This window comes from Nomascus leucogenys, chromosome 17 (genome assembly GCF_006542625.1).
Source record: "Nomascus leucogenys isolate Asia chromosome 17, Asia_NLE_v1, whole genome shotgun sequence".
In the NCBI taxonomy this organism is placed as follows: Eukaryota; Metazoa; Chordata; class Mammalia; order Primates; family Hylobatidae; genus Nomascus; species Nomascus leucogenys.
In genome coordinates this window covers 64,632,619-64,645,510 of record NC_044397.1, presented here as the reverse complement: position 1 = coordinate 64,645,510, position 12,892 = coordinate 64,632,619, and the positions used below count along the sequence as shown (strand labels likewise).

At 37.9% G+C, this 12,892-nt stretch overlaps 1 protein-coding gene across 1 annotated transcript in view; it reads left to right on the top strand.

Moving 5' to 3' along the window:
* SUGCT (succinyl-CoA:glutarate-CoA transferase) overlaps nucleotides 1-12,892 on the top strand; it is a 746,309-nt gene that overhangs the window by 629,726 nt on the left and 103,691 nt on the right. Inside the window, exon 13 of the mRNA XM_003268972.3 lies at nucleotides 4,574-4,637. Within this exon, the coding sequence (XP_003269020.2) occupies nucleotides 4,574-4,637 (64 nt within the window). The remainder of the gene's footprint in view (nucleotides 1-4,573; nucleotides 4,638-12,892) is intronic.

The following is a 12,892-nucleotide window of genomic DNA, read 5'->3' as shown; positions in this document are numbered from 1 at the left end:
TGTTTGTTGAATGAATAGGTCGTATCATTATTCACGGTGAATAAATAGGTCAGTTCTCTTTTGTACATTATTGCTAATGCCATTGATGGTATTACTTTGATTTTGATATGTGTAAGGACAGTGTAGTGTTTACAAATATCATTTTTGTATGTAATTTCATGTCTTTTCATTAGAATATTCCTGTCTCAGTTTCCATAAATATTTTCACTGTGTATGGGAAGGGTATCAATTTTTATTTTTTGCATTTTTTGTCTTGCTAGTGCTATATTACAAATTTTTTTCTTCTGCCATTTCTGCCATAGGACTTTATAAAAAGACTTTCTTACTTTCACTTAAACTTTTATTTCCCACGTTACTTTAAGGTATACATTTTACTCTTTCCCCCCATCATTAATACATTACCACTTGACTCTGTCATTAGGCTGTCAATCTGTAAAACGCTTGAGAAAGAAAGAGAGACCTTATTTTAAATAGGCCTGATACTTTGCTAAAGAGGTTGGCGCACTGACTACAATTCTATTCTTGTCAAGAATAGGCTTTTGAAATTTCAAGGAGAAGAAATGGAATTTAGAAGAGCTACTAAACCATGAAAGACCTAGGAAGGATAAAATAAGTAAAATGAAGGAGAAAACAGTAAAATCCAAAGACATTGCTAAATAGACAAAATTCACTACAAAATTCTAGAGAAATTCCCTGCCTTATATTGAAATAACTCAATATGCAACAAAGAATGCCCTGAATGGCCAGACCTAGCACCAAGGCATGAAACTCTCTTTAAGCCATGAATATCTTAAGGGAAATTATAGCAGTTAATTGTTAGTGGTCAGAAAACGAAACATTTTTAAATTGAATTTCTAGGTTAAGGTGATAGAGGTTGGGGTGTTGGGGCCAGATGAGAAAAGAACAAGGAAACATTTAGTAACCATTCTCCAAAAAATGTTATGCAAATGGTGATAACAGGTAGTTCCTTCATTTCCAATGAAGTTTAGAGGAGACAAATGTAATCATGTAGCAAAGTTAAGTGTCAAACATGAAAGGGAGTTGAAGTGTCAAACGTGAAAGGGTAATGAAGCAGGAGAGATTTATGTTAGAATTCAGAGAGACTTCCTGGGTTCTGAAATCCTCTAATATGTTACTAAGCAGAGCAGGATTCGCCCCACAAACAAGGCTGGAGAGTTTTCCAAGATTCCAAGTCATTAGGCAGGGTTTCCAGGGACAGCACTGCCACAGCCCCCATTGTTCTGTGGGATATTCTGACCTGATTCCTGAAGAAAGCCTATGGAATCGTATGGGCTTCACACTTTGTATGAAAAGGTGGGTGGCAACCAAGCAGGAGAATACATCAGTTCCTTCTGAACATGGGGCTCACACCAGCCCATTTGCCTCATAATTGTATCCATGCTAGAGCAAATGAGAAACTGCAGTTAACTTCCTCTGCTGAACGTAAGAAGAATTTATATTTTTGCTTAAAACGGAATGGTTTTCAATGCAAAGGCATTGATAAGGTTAAAGTTTCATACTGAAAATATCCTATATAGACAGCAATCGGTGTAGGGGTGGAGAAAGTACACTCTTTAAACTGCTTCCATGGAAAATTTCAATCAACTGCTAGCTTTTGCTTCACAAAACTTTGACATATGTCCCTTGACCTTTACCAACTACCCTTTCACGTTTGACACTTAACGTTTGCTACATGATTAAAATTCAGCGTTAATTAATTTCAACACTATCAGTTAAGTTATATTTAGCTAAGAACACTCACTTTTGTCTTTCGTGAGTAGCACTGCAGTGTTATTACAAAGAGGTAGTCAGGAGGGCAACATAGATACGAGGAGAGAAGAATGATTCAGTGTGCAGATAATTGTTTTGAGTGAAATTTAGCTCGGTATTTTTGTTCCTGTCCTCAGTAGAACTGAGATTTAGCACCTCCCGTTGGCATTTAGCCCCCACCCCCACATAGGAGGAAGCTGTGCGGGGCGGGTGCTGAGAACGAGCCACACCAGAATTAAATTATAGCACAATTCTAACACTGGCGAGAATTTTATCTGGCCAGCGCTTGAGTACAAACCTGGTGATCCCAAAAGAAAGAATCTCTGTGTGGTGTGTTATCATCCTCAATGAGGAAGGTTGACATCGTTGTTTAAAGAGCATCACCCGAAAAGTGGTAACCATTCCCAAAGAAACCAGTGGCAGCCAGAATATTTAGCCATAGCAAAACTGTAGTTCTAAACTTAAAAACTCACCCATGAAGTTGTCTTATTGATGATTTATTTTGTGATGTGACTCACTAGAAATGAATAAAGCCCAAGAAATTTGAGCTCTTTCTCTGAGTTTAGCAAAGTGAGAAAACATTTTATTACTTTCTTTATTCCATGCTCTTTTGCTCTGTGAATGGATTATGGTTAGAAGGTAGATATGCAAATCTTGCTTTTACCTGAAGCTCAAAATGCTGTAGAAGCATTATAATTGCCACTCTTTGGGATGCTGGCATGAAATCGTGGTCTGTAAGATTACTGTGCCACTGAAATACTTCTGTCATTTAGATGCACATACAGGACAGGCAGAGAGAGGTTCTCTGCTTGGTAGATAGTGCAGGTGAAACACAATTTATATGTAAGATGCCCATAAATGTCTTACTGAGGTTCCAGTAATAGATGTTGGATTCTTTGAGACAGTATACCCAGGTAGCCTTCAATTTTTTTTTTTAAAGAAAAAAATGTGTTGCATTTTTATTTGTGTATCACAGAACATTTTGCTTCCAATAATTCAACACTTATGTATCAGAATTTGGTTCCATGCCCTCAGCCTGTCCACCACCTATAGTTGGAGGGCACTGCAGATTTTGTTTTTTCGCCTACCCCCGGGGAAAATTCCAGCCTTCGTTTGCCAGGGATTTAAGTTGCTTCATTTTGGTACTCAAGTGATTCAACATCAAGTCACATTTGTCTTGTCAGGCACTGGTAGAATGTCCCTGCACTAGTAACTGGCCTTAGATTTTAATCCCAAGCCAAAGCTACCTTGTGTTCTTGATGGGACACTAGATACCTATTTCGGTCCCATTGTTGTGGGACTAGGAGGATTAGAGAGAGACTTTGGGCTGTATATAGGAGGGTATTTTTATTACTGATGTATTTAGATTTAGTAGATTTAATGTTTAAAGATTGGGTTTAGAATAAAGGTAGTATTTGATTTTTATATATATTTTATAAAAGGGGGTGGGTTAGTTTGAAGTAAGTTTATAGTGGCGTTAAAGTAGGGATATAGAAGCAGGATAAAGATAGTTAATTAAATTGTAATAGGTTTATAATTTATGATTGTATATGATTGTTGTTAACTAATTTAGATGTTTATTATTTAGGTTTTGTTTGAAAGAGTTTTGTATTTGGTTTATTTTATAATTTTTACTATGGTGTTTAGATAGTTGTAGTTTTAGGTTTGTTTAGGTTTTCTATGATTTTTGTTGTATTTTTAGATAAAATAGAATATTTGAAGTTATTAATTATAGAGAATAAGAATTTATAAAAATATACTTGTTGTTGTCTTTGAAATGAATTAAATATAGAAAATTTTATTTTATTTTATTATTATTTTTTAAATTTCCTGCCTCACCATTGCATGAGAACCTAGTCAGCCTTCTGGGATGAAGTCTCTGGCTTTTTTACGCCAGCATCCTGGAATCCTGTTTCTGAACTCTAGTCTTATTCTTAAGGTCTTGGCCACCATTGAAAACATTCCTGGTTCAGCTTCCCTGTGGTCGCCTCTGACCTGGGTCTCCTCTGGATTTGCTGTCAGCTGCTCATTTGCTTGTCACAGCAGCCCTGCATCCTTCCACCTCCAGCAGTCACCAAGCCTTCTGGATACTCTGATTTATTCTTCAAGCTGGACTGACTCCCCATACCAGGCTGCACTCCAGCCTGGGTGATAAAGTGAGACTCTGTCTCCAAAAAGGAAAGAAAGAAAGGAAGGAAGGAAGGAAGAAAAGAAAGAAAGAAAGAAAAATAAAAATATAATTAAGCCAGTAGAAAAGCTTTTTGAATAAGCATTTCATTTAAGAGGAAATGTAAATTATTATTAAGCAGGGAAAATATACTCAACCTGATTAGTAATTAAGGAAATGCAAGTTAAAGCAGAAGCTGAACAGATTTCCAGGAGCATGTGTACCACCCCAGTGTGCTGCTCTGTTCGAGGTCCTATTTCTTGACCTTGGCTGAGTCCTGCCATAAGGTAATGCAGGAAAAGGCTGAGCTTTAATATTAGGGGAGCATCTATAGATGAAAGAGAGGAAATCATCCGCTATATTTAGGAGCAAATAAAAATTTTAAGAGTGGGAAGGTCTTATTGAAATGTTTTCTAGTCCATGAATCCTCTAGTCTTTTTTGGCTTCATTTGGTATATTATAAGATGAAACATTATTTTTATATCAAATATTTACTTTGAAATGAAAATTTTAAACACCTCTGTGTTTTGCCATATCTTTCTTTGATGTTGACTGGATAGATGGCTGTCCATGCCTTGCGATTGAAGATGGTTTTATTTTTATAAATTATTTTTCTCTCTGTTTTTGCCTTTTCAGGTATTACACAATGGCCTCGTTATGGAGATGGAGCATCCAACTGTGGGGAAGATTTCCGTCCCAGGTCTGAAAAGTTTTGGTATTTTCTCTCACATCTTTCTTTATTAATTGTCCCATATGCTGTTTACTACAGGTAGCTTATGAGCTCCCAAACAACTTTCCAAGACATTATCCAAATTTGTAACGTTGGGTGAAAGGGGAATCCTAGGACTGCAAAAATGTATGCTGAGACTACGGCATTGTGTCTTAGCTCTAAGGAGTGTTGGATTGTCACGATGACAAAAAAAATGCTCACCATTTCTCAATTCCATTTTGTGTAATCACGTGCTCACAAAAGTACATCGTGTAGTTATCAACAGGTTGATAGTAACAGGTATGGCCAATAACAAGAAATAAAGTGTCGTTCATATGAGAATTGGAAAGAAAGCCAGGCAAGACGTAGCTGGAGTCTGAGGAAGGCTACTGACTGCTCAGGCTCGGGCATTTTCTTTCAGAACTGTGGTTTAAGGTATGGATCTTGGCTTTACAGATCAAGAAACTAAATGTTTTCAGTACACCCAGAATAGATTGAATTTTTGTAAGTTGACTCATACTAAACCAACTCACCAGAGACTGCTGCCTAAGCCGAAATGCCAGCTTCTTTACTTGCAGAGGGAGCTCTCATTTCAGCAGCCAGTAGCCTCATGCCTACTCTCAAAGCATCCTCTTAGGTGGTGCATTTAAACTATAGTGAGAGCTTGTGACCAATACATTTCCCTCCCACAGCCTTCATTTCTCTGATAATCATAATATTACCTTTATCAGATATGTTGTTTCTCTATTCCAGGCATTGCTGGAAAATCCACATTCCAGCAGTGGAGTTCCACATTATTTGTTCATTGTGTCCATATTTTCTAGACTATACACAAATCAAGCACTTATTTTTTTTCTTTTCTCCTGATGGAGGTCAGTGAAATTAGCTAGGATATAATTTTTGTCATTGTTTTTTCCTAAAACCATTTCCTGGCCATCTTACTTGGAATTTAGGTATCTGCCAAACTCCTCAGTCACCTCAGTCAGGTGGCATAGAGTATTTACTTCTACAGGTATCTGATCTCATTTATTGAAGGACTGTTCTTGTTAATTTTATCCTAAATAGAATCTAATTCTAAGATTTGGGATCAGCTTTATAATAATCTCCCATAACCTACCAGATAGTGACCACTCACACATGAAAAGAGTAAGAAGAGGGAAGTATGATGAATAAAGAAAGTTGAAGAGAAAATTCTAACATTCAAGAACATAAGGAACATTATGCATGGATTAAGGAAGGTAACTAAGAGAGCAGGTATAAGCAAATGAAAAACTGAGATCACATGTTCTAGGGAAATGTTATATGGTATAGAAAAATGATAGAAAAAAATGTCGACAAAAGCTAAGAAGTTCATTAGTTCATCCACTCATCTATATTGCTGAGTATATACTATGTGCCAGGTACTGCTTTGGGTCCTAAAAATACAAAAATAAACCAGACAACTTCACCCCTGGCCACCTGGAGCTGATACTTAATAGGAAGTTGCATGATATAACAACCAACAAATGTTTCTATAACTGTAAGTCATAAGTGCAAAGAAAGAAAGAAGAAATGTCCTGTCATAGAGAATGATAGGGGTCAGGTGGGGCCTTCTGTAGTTTAGGTGATCGAATAAAGTCTCTCTGAGAGGCAGTCTTATAACATGACACTGAAGGGCAAAACGAATAGAGGATGAGCATTTCCAGCAGAGGGAACAGTACGGGAGAAAACCCCAAGGTGATGAAGAGTGGGGTGTGTTCTAAGCCAGGATGAAAGGTGGGGAAGTGGGGCAGGAAATGAGACTGGAGAGATAGGGAGAGCCTGGGGGCCCTGTTAAAGTTGGGTTTTCTCTCGTTTTAGGTAGGGGAATAAAATGACACTATTTACAGCTTAAAGTCAGCGGTCAGGTTAGGAAGTGATACAGGAGTTTAGGTGATAGTGTCTTAAATTAGGGTCATGGGAATAGAAATAAAGAGAAGGGGGTGGTTAAAATAAAAAATGTAATCATAGGTCTTTGAGTATTAGATCTTTAGAAAACATCTGGTCTAGTAGTTCTTGATATTTAAACAGTAAAACTGATTTTCCACATGAAGAATCCATAGCTAACACAGATGGAAGCAGAGTTAGGCTGATTGATAGGTTAGCACTCCTATTTAGCTTTCCTCCTCTGCTCACCATGCTGTGGTCTTCCACACATCTCTCCTTGGAAGTCTGGGCCCTGAAGAACCAGTGATCACCGGGCGCGGTGGCTCACGCTTGTAATCCCAGCACTTTGGGAGGCCGAGGCGGGCGGATCACGAGGTCAGGAGATCGAGACCACGGTGAAACCCCGTCTCTACTAAAAATACAAAAAGTAGCCGGGCGTGGTGGTGGGTGCCTGTAGTCCCAGCTACTCGGAGAGGCTGAGGCAGGAGAATGGCGTGAACCCGGGAGGCGGAGCTTGCAGTGAGCCGAGATTGCGCCACTGCACTCCAGCCTGGGCGACAGAGCGAGACTCCGTCTCAAAAAAAAAAAAAAAAAAGAACCAGTGATCACTTAACCCCACAAGTTTACAGATGAGATCATACAGGGGTTGGTATCTCCAACACTTTAGAGAAAGGGTAAGCATTTGAAAGTCAATATGATTGTCAGCATGACAATGAGGAAAAAAGTAAGTCAGTGGCCAACCTAGAATGAACTGAGGTAACACTCTTTCAATCAGGCATAATTTGCTGACTTTCACTGTAAATAAATGAAAGCTAAATCTCAGGAGGAGGGAAGTATTCTTTACAGATTACTAGAAGGGAAGAATATTTCTTTTGCCCACTTTAATTTATAAATGTATCAGGTAGCCATTGTCACAAGAATGCTGTGTAAGAAATAACCTCAAGCTCTTAATGATTTTCAAACGTAAGCATTTGTTTATCCCATGCATGTGGATTAGCTGGGATGTTCCATATAGTTTGGGCTCAGCTGGGTAGCTGTGTTTCTAGTTCCAGGTCTGGCCAGGTTTAGCTCCTGCCTGTGCTTGGAGTCATTTCCAATCCGTGTGTCTCTCCTACTCTTCTGACAGTCATGGCTGGAGAACACTGGGGCAAGCAGAAACCACAGTGCTATGTAAGATGTTGGCGTACAGCTGGCAAACCCTTCTGCCTGCATCTTATTAGTCCAAGCACATTTTATTTTTTAAATTAATTTGTTTTGAGACAGAATCTCACTCTGTCGCCCAGGCTGGAGTGCAGTGGCGCAATCTTGGCTCATTGCAACCTCTGCCTCCCAGGTTCAAGCAATTCCCCTGCCTCAGCCTCCTGAGTAGCTAGGATTACAGGGATGTACCACCATGCCCAGCTAATTTCTGTATTTTTGCTAGAGATGGGATTTCACCATGTTGACCAGGCTGGTCTCAAACTCTTGACCTCAGGTGATCCACCTGCCTCGGCCTCCCAAAGTGCTGGGATTACAGATGTCAGCCACTGTGCCCGGCCAAAACCAAGTTTTAGACTGTATCCAAAAGGGTGGGGAAATACATGTGACCCTTTCTGAGAGAAATTTCAAAGTTATATGGTGAGGAGCATGGGCACAGGGAGAAGTAAATAATTGGAGTAAAAAATTCACTTGACTACAATAGAGTTCTCAGATCCACAGCAATTTCTTTCTCCTTTTTTTGTTTTAATGTCCCTTTGGAAAATTCTATGTTTGTTTAATGTTTATAGGGCTTAATCATCTTTTTGGTATGTCTATCTTGTTATCTTGTATTCTTTCTATAGAATTATCAATATGGGAATTCCCAGATTTGAGATGAAATACATGCGTCTAGTTAATGTTTGGAATTAGAATCTGAGTGTGTTTTGAGTGCAGCACATCTGAATTCCTCATGAGAGGGCAATGACAATTCTGCTTATAGATGTCAGGTAAAAAGAGGCTATTGTATCTCCTAATTCAGTATATCCAATAAGAGGCCACATAGACAGGACAAGAGTTGTTAAATGCAAAGGGAATTTATCAGTATTAAAATTTACAATTTGTCTGTGGATTCTACCTGTCCTTGATTTTATTTACCTATGATAAACCTATGATAGTTCTGCCTTTCTTTGTTGGGGATGTCCCCATTGGAGTACTCATGCTATAGACATAACTCAATTTCCTCAGTATGTCTCAATATGGTAAGTCTACCAAAACAAGAAACACAAGCTACAGTTAAAGGTGACTTTTGCTACACTGTTTTCTGGTTAACTAGTGGAGACACATTTTGAATTTGCTAGACATAGTTCTATAGATTTACACATACACATCCACATCTTCACGTTTACAGTAACAGTCCTTATTAGGACTGTTATTAGCATTATTAGCATTATCATCTTATTACCATTCCAAATTATTCTACTTATTTATATTTCCTGCCTTATTTATGAACTTCTTGCAACCAGTACTGAATTTTCTGTATGTCACACTAATTTGCCTGAAGCACTTTCTTAGTCATTACCAGAAACTTGTCTCTTAAAAACAGCAGTAAATAATGTGATATTTATAGAGCCTTCTTTAGAGTTGTATAAATCCACATAGCATTCCTTCAGATAAGAGCTTATTGATTAATACATTAAAGGTACTGGTCAACCCATGTTTAATATACTTTGGACAAGGATGGGAAATTATTTACCTCTTAAAAATCCCTCTTGGCTACTTAAAGAAAATAATTATTTCAGCCATTTGGTACATTGTTTCAATCTTTGTAATCATTACCATTATTAAAATACAATAAGTAGTATCATCTAAACTATTTCCTTTATTATAGCTATTGCAAATACTCCCTTTTCATATCATTCTCTATCATCTTCAAACTATAATAATTAGGAAAGAAATGTAATTTGTGTTTACAGATGATCTAGTTAAAGCATGCAAACTAGTTAAGCCCATGAATTATCTCTAAGTATGAGTTTTAGTTATGCTAATGCTATTGTTCTTTATTTAGTATATTATTCATTAAAGTACTCCCTCATCTGAGCTTTAAAGCCTATTATACAGTTAAAAGTGAAGAGAGACAAAGAAAAATGAACTATCAATGGGCGTATAAGTGATAACAGGTATCATGTAACTCTTTGCCAGACTCCAACATTCTGATGTTCTAAGAGCCCTCAGTGAGGGAAGTGGTTGTTAGTTTGAGGTCATCATTAGCTTAATGATAGAAGTGTCAGCATGATAGGCACAATGTACTAATTTGCTCTTAATTAATATAACCCATAGTGAGTGTTAAAACCTCAAACGTTCTCTCCCCTCCCCCCACAACTAACCTAACTAAACTTACTGTGTCTGGTACACTACTTAAGCTCTGGGGAGAAAACTGGATAGGACCAGTCCCTCGTGGAGCTTATGCTTTGCCAGGGGAAACAGGCATGAACAATGAACATGCAAAAGTAGGCTGAGTGTTTCCTTGGAGAATCAGGGGCTACAGCTCAAGGCTCTGGGTGCACATACCAGGGAGACCTCACCTAGTGTGTAGGCTGAGGAAAGGTTTCTCTGAGAAGTGAAATGTATGTTTCACCTTCAGTGTGTAATCAAGTACAAAAACAGCATCAATGTTGAATCTGTGAGTGGTTTTCCACTTACTGTGATGTGCTATTGTAAATAAACCTCTTTAATTACTTCAGGTATCTTTGATGACCTATTTAAATTTGTGTACATCATTGTACATAAGATAAAGCATTTTCATGTTTTTATGATAAAATTTGAACAAATAGCTTTTTGACCTATTTAAATTTGTGTACATCATTGTACATAAGATAAAGCATTTTCATGTTTTTATGATAAAATTTGAACAAATAGCTTTTTAATAGATGTAATGATCCTATGATTCATCAACAATGCCAATGATTTTTCAATGAAATTATGTAATGTAAAAAAAAATGCAATCAGATACTGTGAGTGCCTGGCACCCTGGAGGAGCAGAGAAAGCACTCCAGTGGAGAAATAGGGAGGGAGCAGGCTCACAGTGACCCCGAAGAGGGAGCCAGAGGCCAGAGGAATAAGTTCTAAAATAGAGCTAATAATCACATTAAATACAAATCAAAAAAAATTCAAAGATGTCTATGCTGGGATCCCTGAGATTCCTACTGTCTGAGGAGTGAAGGTAGAACTTGCAAGTGGAGCTTGGATAGAAACCACTGGTTTAGCAGATGTTCTCATGGATTGATTTTAGGGGTAATTTCTATCTCTGTTGAAGACTTTTGTAAAACTTACAGTGTCCTAAATTTTAAACTGTGAAATTGATAGAAATTTGTATTTGTTAATTACAGAAATTTAAAAAGCACATTAAAGTTTACATCACAGCATTTCTGCAACAGGAGATGTGCCATTACATAAATTTCACCTTATGTGTGACTTTAGTGGGAAGATCTTGCATAAGATATCACATTCCAAAGGTTGGCCAATTGCCACTAAGCCATTCACTATTTGCGTCTTCTTGCAATCACACCGGTCTTTGGCCTTTGAGCCAGAGTGGAGCATGCTGTCCTTGCATGTACTGTGGAGGTGCCAAGCTAGCACTGGTGCTCAGCACCAAACTTCAAAGGATGTCATTGGAATAGTGTTTGATGTGTAGCTCTGCAGTTTCTCACCATAACCTTTTTCAGATACTTCCTGTGAATGTGCATTGCAGTCATTTGATTCTAGTTGCACTTCTGGGAAGTGTTTCAGTGGTGAGTGTGTCTGTGCTGTGAAGGGGAAGCAGTCTTCTATACATGCAAAAGGATTCGAAATTGAATTGCTTCTGCCTGCTGGTCCCCTGATCTGTGTTTTTCAGAAAGCAGCTCCAAGTTCTTCAATATATTTTCTCCATAGTATTTTAATACTCACATTTGGAACTTGCAGCAATTTTTAAATAGTGGGTGTTGGATGCAGAGACAGTAGTCACCACCATGCATTAGTGTAGTTTGAATCAAATTATTAGAATATTGATGTGTGGATTTTAAGGTGAATTTGTATAAAGTTGAATGTACTCCTCTATTTTATTATCGGACACATTGTATTTCTGGATATTTTGCAAGATGTTTTGTAAGTAATGATCTAAAACACTTTTCTGGGTTTGAGACAGTATACCTTCATAAGCTCCTGGAGGGCAAAAATGTCATAATTTGAAGTCTAACCAGCACCCTGTATGCCCACTAGGAACTTAAGAACATTTTCTGGATGATGATTACAATGGAAAACTATTAGATAATCAAAAACATGATTTATGATGCATTTATTCAGTATGCATTTTTTATTAATGGACTGGCTACCTGCAGAAGCTCTCTGATAATAATTTATTTTACTTATTTAGTTAGTTTTCGATTTGAAGCCCATATATTAAATGGAGTAACTGCCTTGTATTTTCCATGCATTACAACTCTGCCTTTTCTGTGCTACACAAGACTTTGCCTTCCCCTGTTGCTTTTAGCTTTTTTTCTTCTCTTTAGGTAGAAAATTAGATCATGTTTCTGAAATCACATGTCCTCAAAGTGCAGTTAAATTTCTATAATGGATAACAGCAATGGGGAAAGCTGTCACAAGTCTCACTGGGGAAAAAGAAAAATTAAGAGGAACCAAAGTTTCAGCATATATCTCTCCATAAAGTTTAAGTATGTTGGTGCTCATAAGGAATTCTGTGTAAAACCAATGTGAGAATGAAAAGTGAGATAAGTTATTTCTTCCAGGTAGAAAGGCCCTTCAGATGACAACAGGAAAAGTGTGTAAAGTTTTCATGTTGTGCGTAGTGCATAATCTATCTTCTAGAAAGAGCATACTCCTTTAGGGACCAGGTTAAGCTGCAAAAAGAGGAAAGAGATGAAAGGAAGTTTCTATAGTCTGTCAACAAAATGAGAGAAAGCTGGCAGTAAAGTGAATTTTCAAATAGACTAGCTAGGGTACTTCCCAAAGTCCTCAATTATTTTTTACCGTTATTAAATCCTTAACCCATGGCAGGGTACTGAGAGTGAAATCAATCTGTATTCTCAGGTGACTTGCCATTGAGTGCCTGGAGTCTTCTCTGGAAGTCCCTATAACAATAAGGTGGAATAGTAGACATTGTTACTGTTCTGTGAGAGATGAATAGCACAGTGATTTTCCTTCCTAGGAGAGCAGGGAGGAAACAAAGGAGGCGTGAATTGCATCCCCAGAAATGTCTTTCCATCAGGCACCAGAGAAGCTCCAAGAGCCAAGTTACTGTCGCTGATAGAACTCAGGGATCTCCATCAACTATGCTTATCTGTGGCATGAGGAAGAAATATTTTGTGAGACCTGGGCTTTCATGCTCT